At 40.4% G+C, this 19,775-nt stretch overlaps 1 protein-coding gene across 6 annotated transcripts in view; it reads right to left on the reverse strand.

The window, feature by feature from the left end:
* Positions 1–12,939: 12,939 nt before the first annotated feature.
* PRDM15 (PR/SET domain 15) overlaps positions 12,940–19,775 on the reverse strand; it is a 33,418-nt gene continuing 26,582 nt past the window's right edge. For 5 of the 6 annotated variants that reach the window (XM_072357374.1, XM_072357716.1, XM_072357636.1 and 2 more), the window contains 5 exons: positions 19,277–19,360; positions 18,999–19,174; positions 18,366–18,446; positions 17,817–18,029; positions 12,940–17,311 (listed from right to left, as the gene is read on the reverse strand). In XM_072357374.1, the coding sequence (XP_072213475.1) occupies positions 16,835–17,311; positions 17,817–18,029; positions 18,366–18,446; positions 18,999–19,174; positions 19,277–19,360 (1,031 nt within the window). In that variant the 3' untranslated portion in view covers positions 12,940–16,834. The remainder of the gene's footprint in view (positions 17,312–17,816; positions 18,030–18,365; positions 18,447–18,998; positions 19,175–19,276; positions 19,361–19,775) is intronic. The other variant, XM_072357547.1, reaches the window with a different exon arrangement.

Below are 19,775 nucleotides of genomic sequence, written 5' to 3' on the forward strand. Positions count from 1 at the left end.
TAACAAAAGGATGATTATAGTCTTGCCTTTAGCACTTTGGGAGAATTCCTAAAAGGTGCACGTTGTCTGGAGGCCTTCTGACAGACAAGCACTGGCAAATCTACTTTTAATGTTTAAGGTATTACCACTCTTTTAAAAGGTGGCAGAAGGAGTATGTGTCTGTCCTCCGCCTCCCCGTTTCACATTCGGATATTTTTGCTTAAGGCATAATAATGGTAGGTGGTTGCTAAGCTGACAGACTTTGAACTGCACTGGCTGAGGCACAGGTTGGCTCTGCTGACTCTGGAACAGGGGAGAACCTCTGGCAGGTTGGCAGGCAGGACTGTAACATCTTCAGCTGAACAAGTGCTTGCTTTGCTGCAAATGAATCAGCAACTTGATGAACGTTGTAGGAAGAGTCGCAGTAAAGAAGTCTGAGATTTAGATAAAATCTGTTACATGTAAGACCCTGAAACATCGCCTGATTTTATAATCAGGTCAGTGCTTAACAGGTGCCAGTGAAAAACATGCAGTTGAAGTGGTCGTGTAAAAAATGAAGGACTTGTTCTAACTACTCCAGAGTTATTCCTTGCATAGATGCTTTGCCTCATTGTTTGTCTTAAACTAGGTGGATTTTTTTTTATTCCTTTCTAAAATAAGTAGCTTTTCTTTTGGAATAACTTAATATTTAAAACCGAATCAGTGATGTTCAACAGTCTCTTGAAATGGTAGTATCTGACAGCTTACCTAGTTGCCTGGCATGCAAATGTTTCCATGTAGGAAGCAATTTCAGAATACCTGCAGCATTTGCATTCATATACCAACTTATTTCACACTAATGTGTTAGAGGTGGGCAAACCTTTTTAAAGGACATTTCAAAAATTATCTATTACCAGAAAGCTATTGCAAAATACTGGTGCAAGAATCTCAAAACGCCATGCCTGCACTGGCATATGTCTGCTGCCAGAATTTGTAAGGAAAGCTGAATCATGAACTGAGAAAGTAACTGGCTCTGATGTCTGAAGGGATTTAGGTTGCGCTTAAACATCTGGATCGAGAATTGCTTCACAGCTTCCTCAGCCAAGTTCACGTTGTAGCTGGTTCATAGTGGCTTACTGGGACATGGCACAGCAATACCTCATCCTTCTTCCTAGGTCTAGCAACCCTGTGATTTTCCCTGGCTGTGCAAGCAGAACACAGCCTGAGTTACCAGGGAACGAGGTTAGCCAGGCTGCTTGCACAGTTCACAAAGGTTTAGATATAGCCAGAGGGAGCAGAAACAAACAGTTCCATTAATCACGAGCGCTTTATTTTCTGTATCAGCTCTATTCTAAAATGTTATGTTTTAATTAAAAAAGAAAACTCAGCATATTTCAACTGCTTCATTAGTTAATAAAAATAATGAAAAGTATTTCTTTCCAGTTTCTAGCCAAAGGAATAAAGCTAGTACGAGAAACAAAGAAAAATCGCTCTATTTTAGAACATAAAATATAAAAACTACGATATCTTAAATCAGATGCATGTCAAGTATAAGAGCACTTAAATGCAAATTAAATGCTTAGTCCTGGTAGCTCTCAGTAAGCACCAAATTAAACGCATACTTGTTAAACATCAATGCACTGATTTGCAGACAGTGGAAAACCATGTTTTCTTCATGAACGCAGCTAGAAAGTAGAATCCACTGTGACTGAGCAAGTTTGCACAAAGCTGTTTTATGTTTATACAACCTAAATAACTGGTACCCAGGTCTGTCTACATGGTTCAAATATTCCTGTTCCCAAAGCAGAGACCCACCCACCTTTCGGCTTCTGCATTTCCTGTATGTCCAAGAGCAATATCATGTTTCCTTGGGCTTAGTTGCTGTAGGATTCTTTCCCAGCAAGTCATAGCTGTTGTAGTATAACTTGTGGGAATAACTTGGGGACCTTGGGGAGATTGTGGTTAGGTCAGTGAAGGACTGTTCCATTTGAGTGAAGCTGATTATGTGCTGCAAAGCGAGCAGAGCTGCAGCCCAAGCTAAGACGCTGCTTTGGCTTTAACCATGCTGCCGGTTGTGGAAGCAAGTAAACACAGATGCAAATGAAGAATAAGCATCTGCTCAGGAAACTACTGCAAAATAGAAAAGCTCACGCTGAAAAGCCCCTTAAGCTTCTTGATCAGAAAGCACGGAGAAGGAAGCTCCTATGCTTCAGGGGGACTGGCAGTGAAGATCTTACTTTTCATTGTTTGTAACTCAGTTGCACTAGTTCTGTCTGTTAATTTTCTTACTTGATATTACAATACTGTAGTAATGGTGGTTCATCAAAAGCTCTTCTGTATAAGGTAACCTTGAGAAAACCATGATTTATTTTAAAAAGCTCTCACCACGTCCCCTCACGTGATCACGTAGCAGCCCTTCATTGGCAAAATGCTTGTGACAGTTCTGGCAAACAAACATTTGTTCTGAATTTAAGCCAGTAGAAATTGTTTAGTGGCAATACGAATAACTTACGAAATATATATTAATCAATAACCCGCGGCTCTCAGTTTTGTGAATATACTATCACCACATTTAGACTGTTTCAGTGTTCTTTTTCATTATGAATACTTTTCAGAAGAAAACTTAGTTGAGGCTTAATGAAAAGGATTGTTTATCAGTAACTTCATTTCATTCTCAAACAGGTATCAATCTGTTCGGAGCACTAACAGCTTGAAATTTCAGTCGATTCTTCTTCATTTACCCAGAGTACCTTTGCTTTCCATCACCAAAGTACCCACAACTTCTAAACATATTCCAAATAGTTAAAAACAGAAAAAACAGATACCTTTCCCTTTCTCTTTAGCACACAGGAAAGTATGCCAATCAGTAAACAGCTGATTGAGTTAGTGAGAGTTCAGGTGAAGAAAATACCTACTGAAAAAAAGGAAAGCTGAAGAGAAAAAAGATGTCTTTTGATCTGAAAGTAGTTGAAAGGTCATTGGCATTACTTGCAGAGATTTTGCAACCCTAACCCTAGCTCTAGCAGAGGTTCTTTCTTCAGTAATCCTCCACAAGTAGAAGCTACAACTCTTTCTTGCATGTGGGTTCCTAAGAGATCCCATAACTTGTGCTTCCTTTTAAATATTCCTATGTAGTCTAACAGAAACAAAACCAAAAAGTAGCTGCACACAAGTGCCATACTATTTATTACACAGAAATAACAAAAGTTATTGCATATTTATGCTTTACTGTTACATGTTTAGAAACCCAAAGTAAAACCTTTCCTGGAAAAAAATAATCAGACTGTTAGAAACAGAAATGTGACACTTAACCATGCAAATATCCATGCCAAAGTCAGATTACTTGTCAGTAATCAGAACTGACTTAAGGATATATTGTCTGTGTCCTTCCTAGGAAAATTTTAGCTTTGAATTTGCAGAGGGCATGGTTTGTGCTTTTCACCTTCACGTGGCAAAGTTTTATCTCCACCCGTATAAGAGAAGAACAAAATTAATTACTATTTCTATTGCTTCTCCATCAGAGAAACAGAAGAACAAGATGGGGTAGTGAATATATGTCAAATAACTGCTTGCTGACATCTTTTTGTTTTTTTTTTTTTTTAAAATCCTTACATTTTCTGTCTTTAGATACACATTTTCACAGTGGTTAGCCATAAGCAGTCAGCTATCCACCAACAATCCTTGTGTGTAAAAATTTATGTGAAGGAACACCCTACCACATCGCATATGGAGAAGCAGCCACAAGACCCTCATCTACCAAGCAAAGATAACAGCCACGCAGAAAAGCACTTTTTTAGGGAGGTGAAATAAGAGCCTGGATGCAAAGACTTGAAGTAAGAGACTAAATTCAAATTAAGGAACAAGAATGAAGAAAACATGAGATGCTCTTTTGCAGATGATGCTCAAAAATGGTAATCAAGTGAGTCAAACTCAATGATAGGTTGGATATCTTTAGGTCTCAGAAATCAAAACAAAAATAATTTAACAGATAGGACTCACCTAGTTAATTTAACCAAGTAGATGCACTTCTATTACTTACGGGGTCTCTCCCTCAACAGTATAACAGGGTTGAAAACAATCAACACCCACACAAACTTCCTGGAAAGGACATCCGAGTTTCAGATTGACGTGCTGAGTAAAGGGATGGAACACTAGACTCCTCATCAAAGATAAAGGAATTCCTAAAACCTCACCTTGCCAACAACGAGGAAATAAGATCATTAGTGAACATTCAACAGCATGCTGGAATCATAACGTTCAGTGTCACAGACGTGATATTTTCTCTCCAATAAGGACTACAGATTCTACACTGTCAGGCTACTAGATGAGTTCCCCTGCAAAAAAGAAAAACAACAACAACAACAAAAAACACCCAAAAAATGTGCACCTGTTATCAGTTGATCTCAATACAGAAAAGAAACAAATTGATATTGCCTTACACCTAGTGACTGGATTTTGCCACCACTGCAGTGAATACTTAATTCAAAATGTAACTTTAACCTATAAATTGAAAAGACATAGGGGGATCACAAAGAGGATTCCAATCAAATCGGGACTTCATTGACACAGTACAGAATGAAATCTGTTCCAGGACCAGAGTCCAACAAATTGTCTCATTATTCTTCAGCACAAAGACTTCTTGAGAGGTTTTGCTCACCCACCTTGTAGATCTGAAGCTGAATGGCACGTACATCAAATCACAGCCCATACTTCAGCCCTTACTCAAACAATAAAGGCATCTGCTATGAGAGACTGTCAATGGAATGCAGCTTCTACAACAGAGCCAAGGGCAGAACATCAGCTTTGAAGCCATGACAGTAATTTCTACACAAGAGGTAGCTAGCAACACGAACAACATAATAAAAATGCTCTTCTCACCACAGAGCTGAGAAAAACTAGAATGGCAACAGGTGTTCTTCTCTTGATTTGAAGGAAAGAGATGATGGAAAGCAGTGAGTAAGCTCATCATCAAAGATTAACGTGAGGGAAATGTTCACGGTCCTGACTGGTAGGATACGAATGAAATGTCTGAATGGCACAAACCAAGACTCACTGGATGAATTATGGAGAAACCCAGTGTTGTTCAGCGATGACCCTTCTTAGCTTCAACTAACTGGGAGCTGAGTGCATTCAGTCCCTTGGGTGACGAACTGTTCTACATAAGCCATAGATTCTATATAACAAAAGCGTTTCCACAACTATTTAAGACAGATGAAAGAATACCTGAAGATCTCACAAGTTCCTATGTAGCATTACTACAAAGTCAATAATAAATGCTGTGAGAAAGTTTTTTCAAAATTGATATATTTTTTAAATGAACTGCCTTTCCAGTGGCATTGAAGAGCGTTCTTCTAAACTCTGACAGTTTTTTCCTCAGTAGCGTAAGCATGATGAGCAACATGTTGACAGAATCACTCTGGGTTATTGAAAGTAGCCCCGAAAGAAATCCAGCAACAGGAAGCATGCAGAAGGCAAGAGAGTTTTGGCAGCAAATCAACAGACAGGAGCACAGAATTAAGTGTTTTCAGAAACCAAAGAGACACCAGTAAATGTTGTAGTAACGTTTAATTAACTCACCCCAACCTAAAGAAAATTACATCAATTACAAAAATGTAGAACATTCTGCAGTATCCCACACAAACCAGGACCTGAATTTGGACCTACCATCGAGTAGCTGAAGTCTGTCTAGACTAATTGAGGGAATGCTACCTGTTCTTTGGGGGGAACGTGTTAAGACACTTCTTTCTTTGGCGTATTTTCATCTTCTCTCCTTCCTTCATTTCTTCCTGCTCCTGCTCACCAGGAAGCTATGAGGGCAACACAAAGAGGAAAGCCACACAGTTATTAGACTGCGCTAGATGCCAGAGACATAGCATTCCACCAGCCAGTAGTTACACGACAAGGGGGATTAAATCTTCAATAGTCTCTGCCTCCCTCCCCAAAATCCACAGCTGTAGTGAAAGTACACTGGATACTGCACCTCCTTCCAGTTGCATAGGGTGTTGTTCAAATGCACGTTGCCATCAGTGGCAATTTATAGTTACTCTCTGATTTCCTAGTAATGTAACCCTTTAACCTCTGCTGCACTAGCCCAGATTTTTAGAGCAACACATTGAACAGGGACGAGGAATTGATCTGGCTTTAACAGTAGCTGTTTCATCAGAATTGATCTGGCTTTAACAGTGGGCAGAGGAAATGGGAAACAAATGACACTCCCTGAGCTGATACTGCCACTGCAGACGATGTATCGTTGATTCAAATCTAAACAGTTTTATCTTTTTACGATCACTATATATATTACAAAAACTATTCATTATGCTTGTAATCATCCTAATCTTAGGAGACAGTATTAAACTAAGCTTTTAAAAGCATCCATTGTGCAGAAGAGAGCATTCACACAAGGGACTGATGCAAGCAAACTGCTGCATTTTTAATTCCTACTCCAATCTATTCCACAATAACCCCTTGGAAAAGGCAAGCTCTTATTTCCTCTGAAGGGCTCAAAATGTGATCTGAGAGATCCAAGGTCCTGTGCATATCAAAATGTGAAGGCATATTAGGGTGAACCAACTAAACATATGGACATAACCAATGATGGAAAGAAAGCCTCTTCACTCCTCATGAGAGTAACCAGGCAGAGATTACATCTGCCTTTGTTTTTTGGCACCATCTTTTTAAATCTTTTACCCAAACTTTCTTGGATATTTCTTTCTAAATAGAAGTTGCTTGGGGTGGTAGTTTTACCTTTGGAGAAATGAAATCTAACACAGTAGGAGGCATGAAAAGAGTCAGGGAAAGCTGTATAGGAGAATTATATTCATAAAAAATCTGCAAGCTGAAATGTTAAGAGGAAACTAGAAATAACTTTAGAGTTAGCAAATGGAAGTTTAGCAAAACAAAACATGGGCTGCAATCATCATCAGGAAACAAGAATAATTCCACTCTGTTGTTGCAGTTTATTTATTCAAACATGACACTTACTTTAATTCAACAGTAAGTGAGGGATACAATATATAAAGCACCATCAGTCTGATGTTCCCTTGCGTGGACATATTTTCATCCTTAATAATGATTGCTACAACATCAAAAAGCAGTTAGGGTCATAAACTAAATTTATCACAACTTTGATATGAAAAGAAGTCAAAGATAATAGAAAAATAGGACCTGAAGTTGAAGCTTCTGAAGTTGAAGCTTCTGAATCCCACAGTGACAGGAAAAATGCTTCCCTATAACATCATATCACTGTGGGGCCATTTTTGATCAGGAGCAAACACCTCCAAGAAGCAGAAAGAAAATTATATAGGCAGCACTATTTATGTTAACACTCTAAAGAATAAAGATAACAGCTGCTGCTCATCTTGGTTCTTACAAAAATAGCACAATAAGAAATGGAATGGATAATCATTTCCAATATGGAATGTCAACAGGCAGTCAAGATAAAACCATTTTAGTTGGAATCAATTTGGGCCAAACTTGAGCAAGAGCTTATTACAAACGAGCTCATTACAAATGTCTGATTGCTGTCCCAGGAGTACAAAAAAAAAACCAACAAAACAACATTTCTACTTGGTCATGGAAACACAAACAATAAACATTCTGGATCTCTCTATAAGCTATCAAATTCATTAATTTATCATTCAACGGGCTGTATTACAGTTATGTGTGTATGCTCTTAAAACACAAGGAAAGCTGCACCTGTGTCAAGAAGATCATTTCACTCACCAAAAAGAGAAAGAAAACGTAGAGATGTAGATGTTATGCAAATACCTTGTTGACATTTTCATTAAGGCTGCTGTAATAATTCCCATATCTCACTTAAGAGGATAGTGGGAAACGTACATCTGTAAATTTGAACAAATTGAGTAAATTTGAGTCAAATCCAAAGACTGCCAAGATAAAGTTAGGGAAAGGAAAGAAATTAGTAGTATCTCAACATGTTCCACTTACATCATAGTTCTCCAGCTTGGAAACAAACTCCACCAAGGTCCTTGGCAGCTGATGCCAGCTCCAGCTGCTCAGCAGACATACTGGAAATTGCTGTGCTTTGCCCATAACCGAGAGCCTATGAGTTTCAGTTTTGTATGGTAACTGTGGAAGTCAACCTGTGTGATCAGCCCTCTGGGACCTTTTGCCTCAAATTCACAGTTTCTTTACCAGCACCGGTACTGCTCTCAACACAAGAAAGGAACATATTACAAAAAACTGCATGAAATCTGCAACGCTGTGCCACAACAGTGACAAAACCAATAGCACTTACATTTGTAATTGCCTCACGATCCACAGGTTGGCTTAGCAGAGAAACAGATCAGTTCTATCCACCGATAATGAGGTAGGTAAAACTTGCAAATCTCAGTAGCAATCAGCTTTGGCACAGTCTCAAAATCATAGCAATAGTAGCGTGCTTTGTACTTGAAAGAACTTATTATAGAAAAGCACTTCAAAGATTCAACAAGAAAATTTTGTAAAAGTTAGTGTTTTTCTTAGGTATATATTAAGATACTCCTGGGATTTGGTCACACAAACGTTGTTAATGTTGGTTCAATTCTGTATTTTTCACTTTTAATTAAAACTCATTCACCTTTAATTAAAATGTCTACACCTGTAATTACACTTGATTATAGCGTTAAGAATAAAGAGCAGGATACACAAGAGCCAGAATAGTTGCATTTAAAAGCCCAGTATATTATTGCTATTACATCCGCAGGGACTGCCTATAATTTTCTGCAGAATTAGATTTTTTTTTTCCTGTTTTCCTTTTAAGTACACTTAGTACCATTAGATAGATGTAGAATACAACCCAGGCCATACAACAGCACTTGTGTCCGTAACCAAATAAGGCAAACACCACACAACCAATCACGTTTCCATTTTTCTATAATGATTTGTACACACGCCACTTTCCACTTGGAATTCTTAAGCACCGGGTCAGTTACCTAAGGGGGAATCACTGTGCCAGTCAAAAACAAATTTCCAAAAGCTGTCTCAGACAATTGCACCTGCTGAGAACCTAACGCTGGAAAAATCCTCAGTTCTCATGACATCACCTTTCCAGTCTCTTTCCATTTTATGAACATTTATCAAGAAAAAAAATCTAAGGCGAGGTCTAAGGTGAACAGTTTAAAATGGAGAGATTTAGATTAGATGTCAGGGGAAATTATTCCTCAGAGGGCGGTGATGCGCTGGCACAGCTGCCCAGAGAAGCTGTGGTGCCCCATCCCTGGAGGTGTTCAAGGCCAGGTTGGATGGGGCCCTGGGCAGCCTGAGCTGGTGGGGAGCAGCCCTGCCCACGGCTGGGGTTGGGGTGGGTGGGCTTTGAGCTCTCTTCCAACCCAAACCATTCTATGATTAAGACAACCAGATTTAAAGTAAAGAGCAAGTGGAAACCCTCATCTGAGTGCTTCATGCAGCTGGGGACCAGCAAAGCTACAAAGGTAACTGACATCAGCTGGGTTTGGAAGTAATCTTCAAAACTACAACATAATCTATGTAGCAGATAGGACAACAAGTGACCTGCTGCTCCCGGGGTGGGCTACAGAGACTTTTCCAAGTATTCAGCAAAGTGATCACAAAAGTCCTCCATGCGTTTTCCCACAAGGAAGCGCTCTACCCATTCACACGGTAGTTTCAACTCCCAGTTCTTCAACTTGCTTCCAGGAACTCTCACCTCATGTTTTTTAGAAGAACTGAAATTTTAGTTGTTGCTGTACATTTCTGTCAATTTCCCTTGTAAACACTAAAGTTAAGGTTATGGCCTCCTAAATGATACTATATATATATATTACTTTTAAGAAACTGCCAGAAGCCACAAGCAGTCACATTTTCATTACAGCCATCCAGGAACAGCCCTACAATCACCGTTCCAAACAACTTGAGACTGCAGTTCCGCAGCAGCGCCGCAGAACCCTTCCCCAGGTGGAACACCAGAAAGGCACTACCGCGAGTACAATTCCAGGCACTTTAACATGACACAAGAGAAGAAAGACTCGCCCCAAATCCCTTCCAGCGAACCTCCCTCAGCCGCCCCTCCACTCACAGCCGGCCCACCCCCTCGCCACCCCGCCTGACCACCACCACGACTGGCTGGCAGCACAATTTTGGTGGCAGAGTCGCGTCCCCTCAGAGCTACTGCGCTTCTCTGAGGGAAGGTGAAGTTAATTAAGAAGGCAATGTGTGTAGTGTATAATTACAGCAGCTATCCCTTAGCTAGAAATGCGCTCAGGGTTGACTGAATTATCCTGCAACGACACTCTTTTCCGAGGCTTCAGCCAGAAACACCTCGTATCTATTTCTCTTCAACCCACTCCTTACCCGAACAACCACACAGGTATATCATGCCTGGAGGAAAACTTACTGCCTGTTGGGATTTGCATGCGTTTCATGGGAAAACTAGTGGAAGAGGGAGGAGAGTGAATGAGAAATAGATGCACTTGCCTACAGGACAAAGTTTCTCTTTTCTCTCTGATTTATGCAATCTGAGCTTTTTTCTCTTCCATCTTCATAAGTGGTGCTTTGTCACGGGTTCCACCGTTTCTTCAGCAAAAGCCTTGTGTTTGCATCAGTGCAGACTGCACTGCAATGGAGCTATTGCTCTTCATTTTCTGAGACAACACTCCCTCCACCCCCCCTCCTTTTTTGTACACACAGCTCCAACTTTGCCCATGTGCACCTTGAAAACACATTGCAGGATTCTGTATGGTCACCAGGGCCTTTGGGTACAGATGCCATTTGTACAGCAAGCCGGCAAAAGCAATTTTTTACTCCTTGAAAGCTCACATTTGGGTCCTAACACAGGCGTGGGTGTGGAAGGAGGGGAAGAAGAGCTCATACCCGTTGTTACCTTTCTTTTTTCTTTAATCTCCCTCTCCTTGGCAAGGAGCTGGGGTAAGAACTTCCCCACCCTTTCCTTTAATCTGCTCATTTGATTTTGTTGTTGTTGTTTTGCTCTTTGATTGCAAAGCACCCCTCTTTATTCTACTGTAATCCCCCTCATGTTAAACTTACGTGGTTGTGAGCACACACACGACACAGCAGGTTCTTTTCTGTGCGTGAGAAAGGACATTCAGTCTTGAGAAAATGCTGCCCACAAGCTTGCTATAGCTCTTTCCAGAAGTGATGAAACGAGGACCTGCTATGTTCTCTTATCATTTGTGCATCTTGCGTTTTGGTTTCTGCATGTTCCTGCGTATAACACGCTGTGTTTTACCTTTGCATTTAATTTACGGCAAACTAAGCACACATTAATGCATTCCCCTCTACAAGGAACACTTGTAGGTTCTTCTAGAGAAAATCATCTGAGCACAGTCATCACTAATATTCAGTTAACAGGACTGTACCTACCAGAACTTACTATGCAATTTTGAACAGCAGGCTAAATCCATCTTTTCTCTGCCTGTATCTAATTATATATCCTGTGTTTTTTGTTGCCTCTCATGTCCCAGCCTCATCTTTCTTTCCAGTTTTGAATCTGTTTTTTGAAGTTCATGGGTACAAGGCTCAGAGATGCCCACTCCCCTTTGAGTTCAGTGGAAGCTGCCAGCTATGCGGGGGCAAGATACTAAAATGAGTGCAGGGCTTGAGGGAAAGGCAGGAGAACTTACTGGTATCTGGCTTCATTAACAACACCCAGCTCATCAGACCATACGCAGGTTGTTCTGGTAAACCAGCCACAGTATTTACTATCTATCTTTGGATAAGAAAAACGCAACAGCACTATGCTACAATGTTGAGAAAATCCTAATTTGAGGAGTAAGTCTGAAGTCTCTTGGAGGACTCTCACTTTTCTGCCCCTTTCAGCTTGGCTTTAGGAAGGTAAATTTAGCAACAGCGAGCTTGAACTCTAGGAAAGTGATCCAAAGCATCAGCCATCGTTAGGCTGCACTGCAGGGTCTCAGTATGGTAATTCCAGCTGGGACTGACGTCTACCTTTTGTAGCAGTGCCCACACAGAGTAGTTCTTCAGGACCTAGGAGGGAAAAGAAACCCAGAACAGCCTTCTCAAAGCATTTCAGAGCAAAAAAAACCAACATTTTCCCCAACCATAGTTACACGGTATGGTGAAGTAACTGTGGCTTTCTAAAGTGTTCCACTAACACCTTCTTGCCATTTACACTGGGACTGTGATAGTAACACTGAAGAGAATTGCTCTGAGCAGATGACAAACACTATGGAAATGCCTTTAGTCGTCGCTGTTGTCCTGTCGCCAACTTTGGATTTGCTATGTGGCAAAGCCTCTTACATGAATACAAATCTTGGCGACTGATCTTACAGACACGGGTCACTTGGCTGTACAGTCTTTGCCCCAAACTACTTAGAGCAGAACTTTGCTGTGAACCGTGGTGCGGATCAGCAGTATCCTCCTCCAGTGTTTCCTTCTCCCTTTATACCAGATTAGGCCAATGCACTCACAACCATTATGACCAGATATGCCAAAAATACAAAAGGTTAAGGATTATCCAAGAGGTGTTACCTATACTGATAATAAATAAAAGGCCAGCAGTAATTACGAGGAGTGACTTTAAATAGCCTAAACAGCACCGCGGAAATATCATTTCTGAGAAAGAATTCACAAAGCAATACCAATAAGGCTATTTTCCTTGCCTATTTTCATCTAATACCTATGCAGCTTTTACATGACTATCACTTGGATGTGTGGTATTTTTTCTGGTCCTAATTCTCCGGGTGAGAAATTCAGGCATCTTCGCATGTGCAGAGCACTACCAAATCGTTCTGACTAACAGACAGGAAAATCACTTCCAGAAATAAATTCATCTGTTTCTCCAGTTCTTAATTTCAGGGGATTTCTGAAACAGTAAAAAGGTGCAGAAACTTAAGTTATCTATGCAGAAACTGACTGCTACTGTTCTGCAAGAATACTTTTCCATTGACATGTCTCAAAATAAAGCTTATAGGGTGTGTGATGGCACTTAATATGATAGCTTTTCCTGCCAGAATTCATCACAGACCACTGCTGAGAACGATGCAATCATCTCCTCTGTTTTTTATTTAGTATAGTAACAAGCTATAGAATAAATATTTCAGGCAGCTACCCCGTTTTCCTGTATATTTTGGGATACTTTGGGTACAAAGTTCTGAGAGATAACTACTAATCTTACTGCTTTTGAAGGGTGTCTGTGTGATTCAAGGACTAAAGTCCGATAGGTTAACCGAGGACCAGAAAAGAATAAAAACGCTGGTAGAGAAGGGTTCTGTACCTTGTTGCTCCTTTACTTCAGAGCCCACGTGCCACAGACAGCATTCAATTAAATAGTAGTCCCACCAATGAACAAAGACAGTACACAGCACTACACATCACTCCTTTGGCTCAAAATAATTCCAGTTTGTTACTGAACAGTCATTACGCAAAATCTCCAACACACGGCTGAAAAAAAGTAACCTTCATATCCTACAGGTGAAAAGGCTAGTAACTAATTGGCCAATGAAATTTAGATTGCACATCCCTTACACGTTTTTATTTGTTGTGCAGGTTGAAACAGTGTCAGTATAACTTTGGTATTCATTTGCAAAAGGCTTAGTTGGGAGAGCAGCTGGCATTCCCTTAGTCCTCCAAAGTGCTGTCTAAAAAAGAATCCATATTTCCAACTTCCCCAAAAAAATGCTTTGAAGCTTTTCCTGTTGCAGCACACTCAAGATACAACTTTGTTCTCATAGGGATGTTAATAACAGTAGTAATAATGAAGTCACACTGAGAGATGGTAAGATAGCACAGCAACAGTGGCAGGGAAAGTCAAAGTTACTTCTGAAAGGGGTGTTCTGGAAGGTTCAGCTTTTCTATTGCCTACTCAAAGTGAGCTTCATTTTTTCCTCCTTAAGCGGAATATCGTTTAAGATCTGGAGGCTACCAGAAAACTGAAGAGACAAATTTCTTTTCCATGTGACCACCAACATGCGAGCATTTATCGCGCCATCAGATTGCTCCTTTTTAAATTAGTTAATCCACTATCAGAAGTGCAAGATTTTAGTTTGCCTGGGTCAGATTTTGTGGGCCAGGAAGAGCATGAGAAATGACACAGTCAGTATAAGACTAGAGAAAACCAGAGGATCACACACTGGGATAAAGAGGTTTTGTGAAACCAGAGAGGCATCTGTATTGAGTGATGACCTGCACTCACCATTCATTTCAAACAGTCGGGCAATTACATGTTAAAATGGCTCAGTCTAATTCAGCGCATCCTGAATATTACCGTCAGTGGTATTAACATAGAATAGCTGTATTCACTCTGCAGCTGAGGCAAAAAAGAAATCCTAGTTAAAAGCATAATCACCGATGTCTAGACAAAAAACCAATCTTCCAGGAACGCAATCTGGAGTATTGTAGCCCTCCATGTTTGCATTATTTATGTATTTTTTTGTTTGTTTGGGTCATAGACATCTTTTATTTACCACAATAACTTGATTCAGTACCTCTACATTTCTTTCTATTGTTTCTTTTTCATTCTACCTGCCAAATTATAATGTGCTTTTACCAATTAGGCATCAAACTCAGCAAAAGAAAAAAGCTTCAACTACATAAGCAGCACATTTTATAAATAAAACATAGCTTCCTTGTGACCAGCAGGTTTTGCACTTGTGGGGAAGACAGCTTAGGAGGTTACCTGGCCTGAGCCAGTGATGGAATAATCCAGATGATAGGGGGGCACTGAGCTCTAGTTCCTGGGAGGCCAAAAAAAAAACCAACGTGGTCATAGAGTGTTGCTTGTAGAGGATCTGGGGAAGACAAATAAGGAGCAAGAAAATGGAAAACTCTTCTGTTTCTGTGCTGGTAAAAAACATTTTCTCTTTCTGATACGCATTCTTGTCCCATCAAATGTAGATCTTTCTCATAGAGACATTTATAGACGTGTTGACATTTGCAGAAAAGTAGCTTTGATCCTCTGACACAAAATCTGTCAACAGAAACTCCTTTGTTACATCCTTTCCTAATTGCAACGTATTTTGTTGCTATTAGGCTTTACACAGAGCCTCCCATAGCATTGCCTCTGGACATTGGTATGACACAAGGAAAGACATGGAAGGTTAACTTTGATTTCTAGTCATTTATACTTTGGAAGGATTTGCTGCAGAGATTCTAAGGCATCATTTAGGGGTCAGGTAGTCCATGTTAATACAGACTTTCAAAGACAAACTCATTCCTACTCATATTTTTGCTAATACATACAACATTTTCATAAATATGATAGGCACAGACAGGATTTTTACAACCATCAATCTATCTTCACTGTTAAACACAGCAGATGCTTTATACCCAGAAAAATCTTAAGGAAGGTTCTGAGGCTGGCTCAATTTACAGCTCTAAAAGAACTTGCTCTTCAGCTGCAGCTGGTTGGACAATTTTGGCTGTCAGAATTCCAGACAGCCCCTTTTTTTTTTGTTAGTTTGGTTTGTTTGGTTTGTTATCGTTGTTCATTTTTAGTTAATTTCTTTTTTCATAGCAGCCTTTCTTATCTGTGGGAGAGATACCGTCTTTTTGACATGCAAATGTCCAGATTGCACATCAGTATATGGAGAATGAAATCAAAGCGCTGTAGCAGCATTGATGTATTTCATAGAATCACAACCACAGAATGGCTTGGGTTGGAAGAGACCTTAAAGTCCATCCAGCTCCAACCCCCTGCTGTGGGCAGGTTTGTCACCCACTGACTGCCCAGCCCCCTAGCTTATAGCTCCAATGTTCATGCAAACCTTGCCCCTTCTACACTAGGACATGCTGCCTCCACGTGGCCAATCATGCTTCAGACTTTCTTTTGTCTTGCATTTCACACAATTGCGTGTGGCTACGAATGCTGGAAATAGAATGGACTAGAATTCATGCATCATTTCTGTCAGAAAGGGCAACAGAAGGATGAAAAAATTAATGACTTATATTGATACCAGCGTCCTTCACACATAGATTCACCAGAAATGCACAGTAAAGTACAAATGCATATATATATATGTATGTATATATATATATATATCAAAAGAATACTTTCTCAGATGTTTATTACACGATGAAAGAAGACTAATTGAAAAAAGAAATTCACATCCTGAACTTGATCAAAGTAGACCAATTACTCTTCGGATCTATTAGCTAAAAGCAGGTTTGAAAAATTACATAAAACCGTATCACATTCTTGTTTCAGTTCATAACCGCTTTGATTCAGACTTGACTAGAAGACCACAGAAGTTGCTTTTAGTACTGGACCAGCTACGTGATTCAAGTAGCACTAACAGTGTTACGGGTACAGGGTTTTTCCCATCACTAAAATGGAAATACTTGTGAAAATGGTCTATTTTATTCCCCACCCCCAAGTCCCAGCCACCACCTATTATACCCATGTTGTTAGAAAGACCAAAAGGAGAAAGAAAACAACGATTGGTTTGCCCGTTTGTGTGTACATTTCAGTCTCTACCAGCTGACCACAAGTGAATTCCAGCTCACTGTCAACAAGGTCTTCACGTTAAGTGTACAGACTGGAAGGAAGTGCCGTGTTACGGCTAAAAGGTTTTCTGAACTTCCAGTGCCACAATATTTCCCTGCTTTGGTTAAGCCGTATGATGACGCTTCCTGTCAAACCTCACTGCCCCAGATTCACGGTGCAAAATACACAGTACAATTTAGCAGGGGTACCAAATTCATGATGGTTTTGGTTTCTATTCTTTTTCTGTTTTTAAAAACACATTGCGAGGCTTAGAGATGATGTGAGAACCTCAAGATTCTCACAGGTGTTGCAGGGTGCGATGCCAATTTTAGCTTACTTTTCATTGTATAAACGCTTTCCTGTCTCTGTTTGGTATCCAGCAAATAATCCTATTAGAAATTTTCCAAACATCTGCGTGTTTTTGTCTCTACTGTTCACATCAAATTTTCAAAGTATAAATTAGTAGCTGTACATCTGTTGCTGTTGCTCTGCTTGAACCTGTTGCTGTCCTGACTGCTGCTGCGCTGGCTGTGCCGGGGGCTGCAAGACATCAGTTTGAGGCACCGACCTCCACGTCAGAGGATGCTGTTCTGTTATCTGGTTTCCTAAGGGAGCAATGGAGTTCACCAAGGTGGTTAGGTTTATAAAATGGGCCACAGAGTGAGGATTGGCTGCCTCTGGCTGCGGCTGGATCTGAATGTCATTCTGACGGTTGTGCAGCATGGCAGAACCGCTGACGGTGTCAAACGTCACAGTGAGAATGGAGTTGTCCAGTTGCAACTGGCGCTCTGGTGCAGTCAGGTGACCCACAGCCACTGGTTGGAGGTTTGTGAATTGTGTTCCAGCTGCCGTTGTAATGGGGGTTACGGTGATATTTGTCAGTCCAACAGAACTGGACGGCGCTGTGACATTTGGGTCGCCAAGAGTCACCACCACCTAGGGAAAAACGGAAAGGTAATCTCTACCTTACATTGCACAGCTGACTGTCAAGAGTCTAGCACTAAAAAAAGCCAGCCGAGTGCTGATGGGCTCACGCGTTGCTACTGCTGGTAAAAGAACTCATACAAATAGAGGGGAGCATAGAGAGCTTGAATATAACTTCCAAGCGTAGAAGAAAGAAGATAATGAGGGGGGCATATGTAACATTCAAAACCATCAGTTAAATTAAATGTCACACTTGTAGTCACAGCTTCAGCCAGTTAGCGGTATTTGGCAAACAAGGAGACAAGTAACATCAAAGGGAAGAGAAACAGATGTGAGGAGTTGTGTGGACCAACGCCTTTCTTTTTTTCCTCATTAAATCCCTGCTTATCTCCATCTTGCTGATGTTCATCAAACTAGTCCTAAATGTTTTGATGATTCTTTTGTGTTTGTTGTAAGGAAACCAGAGGCATGATCCCCCTCAGCAATGCCAGCTGCTCACCCTTCTACTGGAGCTTACCTGCTGAATGCTCTGTACAGCTGAATTAGTCTCATCTCCAACATTTCCTGTAAATTCAGCTTCTTTCTCTGTGTATTCACTGAAGGCAGGGTCCTCAGGCACTTGAGTTTCCTCCTCCTCACCTGACTTCTGCTTTCGTTTTTGGCCACGCTTAGGAGTTTTCATTTGCTGTTTTCCTTCTGGTAATTCTCCCTGTTCCAAGGCTAATTCAGGCTGCAGCAACAAAATTCCAAATGAAGCACTAAGCCAAATGACTCGATGAAGTTGCAAGTAAGACGCTATCACCTGCGCTTGGTTTACTGTTGATTCTCAAGTAAAGAATCAAACTTCAGCCAAAACTTGATTTTAGGGAATGAGAACTCATCCTATAATTATCTCCATTTTATAAGCACGTGTTATGCAACAAAACAGACTGACCTTGAATATGGTTAGAAGACAGAATACCGCACCTTGGCTATGATACATACCAAAAAGGCAACATCCCCACTAGGCCCGAAAATCTTGTTTGGCAAGGTTTGTTTGGTGCAATTTGGCAATGGTGAATTTTACCTGAACAATCCCAATTGAAGAGGCATCGATGGTTGTGGTCTCTGGCAGCTGCTCTAAGTCATCAATCTTCACTGAAAGAATCTGTGGACAAAGAGGTATCAGCCTGATGAACTGCGGCAGGACAAACCGCAGCCAAACAATACAGTATTACCTTACCTAATCACAGAGCAAAAAACGCTGCATCCAACATTTCATACAAACCATTTAATATAATGGTTAAATTCAATATAACCACAGCTTGTTTTGGCTTAAATAGCCTTTACCTTATGGCACATAATCTTTTCCTTTGAAAAGATTATTGAAGATCAATTGAAACATGAAAATATCATACATTTAAGCTAAGGCAAAAAAAAAGGATTTAAACAATCAAAAGAAATTCATTTTTAGGGAGTGATCATCAGACGTGTTTACTTCCGAAACATAACATAAGGGCTCATACAGTTAAATGCAAGCTTAAGAGACACTGCCCAAGCTAAGGTTAATTTACCGTTAACCAAAATTTGCCTCAGAAGAACACGGAAAAAAACAAAGAGTAGGGGTGGAACTCCTTCTATATCACTAAAGGCCATAAAGCTTCCTAAACAAAACGAAAGTCAAAATACACCCCATGAGCTGCTTGCCAAACTACCTTACCTCTGGATGTTTACGCCTCATATGCCGACTCATGGATGCTCTGGTAGAAACCTTTGTCCCGCACAGCTGACAGCTCTGGGCTTCTACCTTATCGTGAGTGAGCTGTATGTGTTTCTGGAGCATGTAATCAGTGACATACTTCTTATCACAGACTGAACACGTCCACTGTTTTCCTACTGGTAGCAGATGGAAGGAAAATCTGTTAGCAACAGCCCCAAAAGGTGAGTATCATATTGCCAGTACCTTGAGAAGAGGAACAGGGAAAATGGAGGATTTACCTGTATGAATCAACTTATGAGTCTCCATTGTATTTCTCTCACTAAAAGTCTTCCCACAGAGCTCACACATGAAATCTTTGATTCCTGCATGAAGAGTACATTTAGTATAAGAGCAGTAATAGCAGCAATAAGCGTAACAATAGTAGTAATAAGCAGTAATAGCAGTAACAAGGCATCTGGGATAATTCTAAATCTCGGATTACCAAAAACCCCATTGCACAGCCGAGCAAGAAGGTGAAGACCAGCATCACCAGCTATTTTTATCTAAACCGTGCCACTCTTAACAGACAGAAAATAACATTTTGGTTTGGGAAATAAGAAACTATAGACTAATTTTAAAAGGAAGCAATACTCTCGGCCAACTCGAAACCAAACCAACCTCCGTTAAAAAAGGAAAAGATGAAAGCAACCAACCAATGTATCTTAGTTGTATATGTAACAGTGGTTCTGGCTGACAGGAGGTCAAAATCCCACTTTTCAAAAAGCATAATGCATGCAT

Source organism: Excalfactoria chinensis, chromosome 1, assembly GCF_039878825.1.
Source record: "Excalfactoria chinensis isolate bCotChi1 chromosome 1, bCotChi1.hap2, whole genome shotgun sequence".
Taxonomy (NCBI): domain Eukaryota; kingdom Metazoa; phylum Chordata; class Aves; order Galliformes; family Phasianidae; genus Excalfactoria; species Excalfactoria chinensis.